Source organism: Xiphias gladius, chromosome 1 (assembly GCF_016859285.1).
Source record: "Xiphias gladius isolate SHS-SW01 ecotype Sanya breed wild chromosome 1, ASM1685928v1, whole genome shotgun sequence".
NCBI lineage: Eukaryota > Metazoa > Chordata > Actinopteri > Istiophoriformes > Xiphiidae > Xiphias > Xiphias gladius.
In genome coordinates, this window is record NC_053400.1 from 28,044,626 (window position 1) to 28,050,753 (window position 6,128).

General features: G+C 42.7%; 1 protein-coding gene across 10 annotated transcripts; it reads right to left on the reverse strand.

The window, feature by feature from the left end:
• Positions 1–260: 260 nt before the first annotated feature.
• On the reverse strand, positions 261–2,594 carry senp8 (SUMO peptidase family member, NEDD8 specific). Of its 10 annotated transcripts, none has more exons than XM_040139018.1 (4): positions 2,466–2,559; positions 1,434–1,579; positions 1,241–1,309; positions 261–1,155 (listed from the first exon to the last, which is right to left on the reverse strand). In XM_040139018.1, the coding sequence occupies exon 4, from the start codon at positions 1,124–1,126 to the stop codon at positions 461–463; it is 666 nt and encodes a 221-aa protein (XP_039994952.1). In that variant the 5' UTR covers positions 1,127–1,155; positions 1,241–1,309; positions 1,434–1,579; positions 2,466–2,559; the 3' UTR covers positions 261–460. The 10 variants fall into 10 exon arrangements, with proteins under 10 accessions (XP_039994952.1, XP_039994861.1, XP_039994586.1 ...); XM_040138927.1 differs by having other exon boundaries at positions 1,409–1,579; XM_040138652.1 differs by having other exon boundaries at positions 1,256–1,309; positions 2,466–2,558.
• Positions 2,595–6,128: the final 3,534 nt, after the last annotated feature.

The following is a 6,128-nucleotide window of genomic DNA, read 5'->3' on the forward strand; positions in this document are numbered from 1 at the left end:
CTTATTGTCAATTCTAGTTCATTTAAAATGACCCTGAGCAATAATCTGTGTAAACATTTCTACATTCGCTCCAAACTAATGAAATGGAGGAAAGAAAAGTCTGTACCTCCTCTTCCACATGACATACTCTCCATCCTCACTAAATATGTGTGTGTGTGTGTGTGGGGAGGGGGGGGATTCCTTTCATAGGCATGCTGGTGTTCTTGTTTACAAACTGTATGTTGCTGTGCATATACAAGGGATAAACATGACACCAACTGTTCAATGAATCATTAAAGATTTGTAACATTGCTTTATTTTTTAAACTTTTTTTTCTGTTATAGAGTATGATAGAGACTGTAATAGAAATATACTTCATATATAGTTAAATACTGTATTCAAGGAGTGCATTCAGATGCTCCAGCAGTAGATATGTGGGGGCTGACAGCTGTTCTGCATATACTGAGGGGCAATCAATGTGCTAAGGGAAAGACAGAGAGCAGCAGAGGTCATCCTGAGCTAGACTCTGGATCAGTCTGCACCATTCAACCCTCTTTTGGGTGATGTAGGTTGGGGTGATGATTTGCACGGGAAGGCGTGGTGAGCCCTCCACCCTGGCCTTCTCACACAAGGCCTCAGCGATACAGATAACATACATGCCACAGTCATAGCTGTTCTGCTGCGAAGGGCAAGGCTCCTCCACAAACAGCGCTTTTCTCCCTGCACCTAAGAAAGACTCTAACTTGCTGGCGATGCGCCGCGCGTGCAGTGAATTGCTGCCGTTTTGAGAGTCATAGTGGGCAAAGTGGTTGGAGTTGTGATGGTAGACCAAAAGGCTCCAGTGGGATCCCCCAGCGGTCTGGTTGGAGTTGTCGTTAACAGCTAGGAAGACCCAACGACGAGAAGCAAGATCCAGCGGCTCCAGAAATAGAGCTAACTCCTCAGGGCAAGAAGCACACTTGATGAACTGGGTGACCTCTGGGCTGATGAAGATGATGGTCGCCCCCAGGACCCTGAAGCGCTCAGCAGCAAAGTACTCGAAGGCAAAACCAATGACTTGGTCGTTGAGCCAGTAAGGTCCTTCCAGTAAGGACACATCAGAGCGCCGCAACAGGCTGTCCTGGTAGCTCAACACCACAGGGTCCATCCTCCAACACAGTCAGAGAGAGTTTCAGTCTGAGAAATACAGAGAGAGATTTTAGTTCTGAATATTTAGGTATAGAATAATGATCATCAACTGAATTACGTAGGAAATATTCACTTCCATCCCACTAACCACAAGACGCAACTTCACGTCAAATACATCAATCAGCTGTTAGCTTCCGTTCTCCTATTAATAGAAAATGGAGTAAACACAGTGAAAAAACAAATGAAAAAGTGTTTTTTTCTATCTGAATTACAAAAATCTCAACCACAGTCTATACTTAACCGATATCTTTCCAACACTTCCTTACAGGGTTTTACTGCAGTACGTCACAAAGCAAATCAAGCATGACGACGAAGAAACAACTCCTCATCTTCACTGAATGATTCTCTAAACACCAGTACAGGGATGGAGCTGCAGTAAAGCTGGACTGTGAGAAGCCGACTCAAAAGACACCTACAGAAACATTAAACTTTACTAGAGCCAGCGGTGGAAGGTAACTAAGTACTTTTACTTGAGTAATGCACTTAAGTACAGATTTAAGGTACATGTACTTGTACTTGACTATTGTCTTCCAATGCTATTTTATTTTTCTTCTCCTCTACATTTCAGAGCAAAATGCTGTACTTTTACATCCACTACATTTATCTGACAGCTTTAGTTACTTGACCAATTAAGGTTTTTACATAGAAAATACATGGAGAGCTTATGAAACGTGATGCTCCGTTGTAGATTAGACTCAACACTATAGTAGTAAATAGTACCATATACTACATAAAATTAGAGCTGAAATGATTAGCTGCACTTCAACTACAACACTAAAACATTTCTTACACATTAATGAATAAGTAATGAGGGACAATCTTTCTGCATTCGGTACTTTTATTTTTGATACTTGACGTACTTTTCCCTGATTATACTCACATATTTTTAGTATCATTTAGTAACATTTATATGGGTGATATCTGTTTGTGCTAATAGTACTTTCACTTAAGTAAAGGACCTGGATAATTGATCCAACACTGACCTGAGGCTAACACAGAATGATCCAGTATTGTGTCGTCGGTGTGGCTTAGCGTATTTAGAGATGTAGTATCACTTTCAGATATTTAAAATGGCGTTTTACGGTCTGTAAGTGACAAACTACGGAGGGTAAACTCACTGCTGAGAGTCACAGTACTGCAATGCGTTTAGTTGATCACTGAAATGGTTAGCATCAGCTAGCTAACCGCGACTTTCACCATCATCACACGAACATAAACGACTCGGCTAAACCCGCCGTTTTAGCCTGTGGAATATAACTTTCAAATTAAAACACATGCTGTTGATTCTATGTCCATACCTGTAAAAGACACATTCAAATAAAAACTACAACGAAAACTGCAGTCTTGTCCCTCATTGCAATGACTAACGTAAACCGCTACAGGTTTAAGACCGTAAACATTTTGCGACAGTAGGGAGGAAGCATGCTCGGCTGTGATTGGCTGGTTTCATCCGGGTACCTCCGCAGGGCATTTACTGAAAGATTAAAAGTCCTATTCATAACACCTGCATTTATTGGCAGTGGTGGAGGAAGTATCCATATCGATTATTACCAAATACTCATTTTACAAATGTACATATTACAATATATACAATATATCAAAAATACAAGTCCAGCATTTAGAATGTTACTTAAGTAAAAGTATGTAAGTATAATCAGGAAAATGTACTTAAAGTATTAAAAGGGAAAGTGCTTAGTGCAGAAAAATGTTCCCTATTACTAATAGATTAATGTGTAAACAACATTTTACTGTTGTAGTTGAAGTGATTATAATTTTTAACCATTTAATATGAGGCTGCTACTGGTGATTATTTTCATTATGGATTGATCTGATGATTATTTTCTCGATTAATGTGAATGATAGCTTGTAAAAAAAAAAAAAAAAATCAAAAAATAGTGAGAAATGCCTGTCACAATTACCCAGACCGACACTGTCCTCACAATCGGGAAGCTGGAACCGTTTAATGTTTGACATTTTTACATGAACAGTGACTCAAGTAAATAAAATACTCAATTTAGTCAAATTATTTATTTAAAAAATTGAAGTTATTTTAAAATTTTTTTTTCTTTTAATCAACTAAATGGTTAGTCAACTCATCATTTCAGCTCTAATTTTATATACTACTGGGCACTGTTGACTATACTACCAGGTTTATAACAGTGCGCCATATTTCATAAGCTCTTCATTTATTTTCTATGTAAAAACAAAAAAAAAAAAAAAAAACCTTAATTGGTGAAGTAACCAAAGCTGTCAGATAAATGCAGTTGGGGTAAAAGTGGGATAAGGAGATAAAAATACTCACGTACAAGTACCTCAACTTTGTACTTAAGTTTACTTTAGTTACTTGTATTTATTTTCATGTGAGAGGAAAGACATGTGGTGCGCGCGGTGAGCACGTCGCTACGGTGTCACCCCCCCCCCCCTCCTCCTCCTCCTCCTCCTGCCTACTTCCTGTTATTTCGCTCCGTACCTCCCCTCCGCGTGCTCTCCCCGCCCAGGAGAGCGGCGCGGACGCGCACGGCCGCGCGCCTGAGAGTGGCCGCACTGATTAGCGAAGCGGAGAGGAGTTTTTTTTTTTTCCTCTCCGGCGACCGTCAACCGAAGCTGCGGGGGCTGCTGCCTTTCAGCCGCACGCAGACTCGCACGGATGCATTTGAGAATATATGTGTACGGTATACGCGCAAGTGTTCGGCGGCGGACGTGAATTTCGAGTGGCCGTTCGGAGGCGAGCGGCGGGAGAGAGAAGAGAAACATATTAATTCCGTGGGAATGCAGGGAATTAAATAGAGACTTAGGCTTTTTTTTTTTTTTTTTTTTTTTGTGGCTACGGGATCTGCAACCCATCCTGAAGAAGCGACGAAAGTCCCACTCGAGTCCCGGCTCCGGTTTACTTCAGCGGTCACGTCTGGGGGGGGTAAGAGTTGTGTGTGATGTTCAGTAGTTTGACTCTGGTGTGGTGCGGGCTGCCCCGCGTTGGGAAGAGGGGCTTCTGGGGGGGCTGGAAGCAGGATCCGCCGAATCCATGAGTCGCTTTCGGTCTTTGCAAGGAACGTGCTCTTTTAATCTCCCCTCGTTCGCAACACCGTTCTCGGTTGGCGTGCTCTTTAAGGTGTGTATGGCTCAGCCGGTGCCTTTGATGAATGACTAGCCACAATCAGAGGTCTGTCTGTGTCTGTGTGTGTGTGTGTGTGTGTGTGGTGTGAAAGCTTGTAAAAAAAAGTTTGCTGCTCACTGACATGTCATTTCACATTGCGACTACAGAGTGCTTGCTCTACACCTAGAGCCCCCAGTTTATAATTGGGGCTAAAACACATTCATTTGCAGCTATTCTAGGGCTGCAGTCGATTATTTTTTTTATTTATCGATTAATCTGCTGGTTATTCCCTCGAATAACTTAACTAAACATCAAAAAGTAGCGAGAAAAGCCAGTCATAACTTCCCCAGGCCCAAAGTGATGTCCCTAATTTGCTTCTGTTTATCTGACCAACGGCACAAACCCAAAACATGTTTCATTTACAATCATATATGATTAGAAAAAAAAAACAAGTAGCACATCCTCAAATCTGAGAAGCTGAAACCAGCAAATATTTGGCATTTTTTCTTGAAAAATAACTGAAAGTTATTCATTTACCAAAATACTTGCATAATTTTCTTTTGATGAACCACTCAATGAATTGACTCGTCGTTGCAGCCCTGATTTAATATGATGCAAATGTCTCAGATTTAGTCGAAAGGGCTCATTTCCATCTGCAGTCCGCTGCACGGTGGGTGATGCCGTTGTGCCTTAAAAGAAACAAACAGGACAAACAACACGCAGACAAAAAAAACAACATCAGTGCACACATAGGATGATACAGCATAAAAGCGAGGAAGCCTGGCGAGAAAAACCATCACGGAACAGACACACACAATCACACATGACCATCAGAACCTTACAACAGCACAGGTATTTGAAATAATTCCTTCGGCAAAGCACATAAATCTGTCTGGTCTAGGAAGGGTGGTTGTGCTGTCTCGAGTGTTCGGCTGCAGCAGGGCGGGATAATAGTTTGCATGTATTATTTAGTGGAGGTCGGACACTAGGGCTTGTGATGCAGCGAAAGCACCGGGGACTGCGAGGCAGCTGTGATTGTACAGGGTGGTCGAACACGGTGAAGGGAGGATGCTGAATCACGGCTGTAGGTCCCGGCCGGGGGGACGGAGAGTCGACTTGGGACAGATTTTACAACACTAGACCTCCTGGTTCTGTGCAATATGTAGCTTTCGCGCACTCACTTACTGCACCTTGTACTTGCTGATTATCTTTCTCCAGTATTTTTTTTTTTTTTGGGCGGGGGGGGGGGTCTTATGTCTTTCTTACAGAGTTTTCAGTAGAGAGATGACAGGAAAATGAGGGGCGAAAGAGACGGGGAACCACATGCAGCAGAGGTCCACAGCTGGACTCAAAGTGAGAACAATACATTGTCAGTGCCCAAACCCATAAACCACCACACTGCCCCTGACCGTCTCACTGTGTTTGTGTGACAATTATATGATACCTCTGCTAGATTTAGAGCGGGATTTCTTGTGGTTTCCAGAGCTAAACATCTTCATACCATGGTGCGTTGGCTACATTTCTGTCTTTTGATTTTTAGTAAAAACATATTTTGTAATTGTTGTTTTTAGATCAGTATCCCTTTCAGTATAGACGTGAGGTTCCCCGGAGAGCTCATCCTGCCCTCAGATCGGCACAGGTGATGAGAGTAAAGTGGGCCTGTCCTGCAGGAATGTGAGGTCTGAGAAGACACAGCTGCTGTAGCAGGAGAGGCGGCCCAGGCCGAGACTCCAGCAACTGGTCCCCGTCGACATCTGACACCCCACAGGCCCGCCGTCTCCTATTTCTAAAAGGCTGGCCTCAGTTTGTATTACATTGGGCTGCGTCTGTATTGGGAGATATCACCGGCACCACCTGAAGGACTCAA

Coding starts and splice junctions, on each gene's coding strand:
- senp8 (XM_040138479.1), bottom strand. CDS start 1,126: ATGGACCCTGTGGTGTTGAGCTACCAGGACAGCCTGTTGCGGCGCTCT.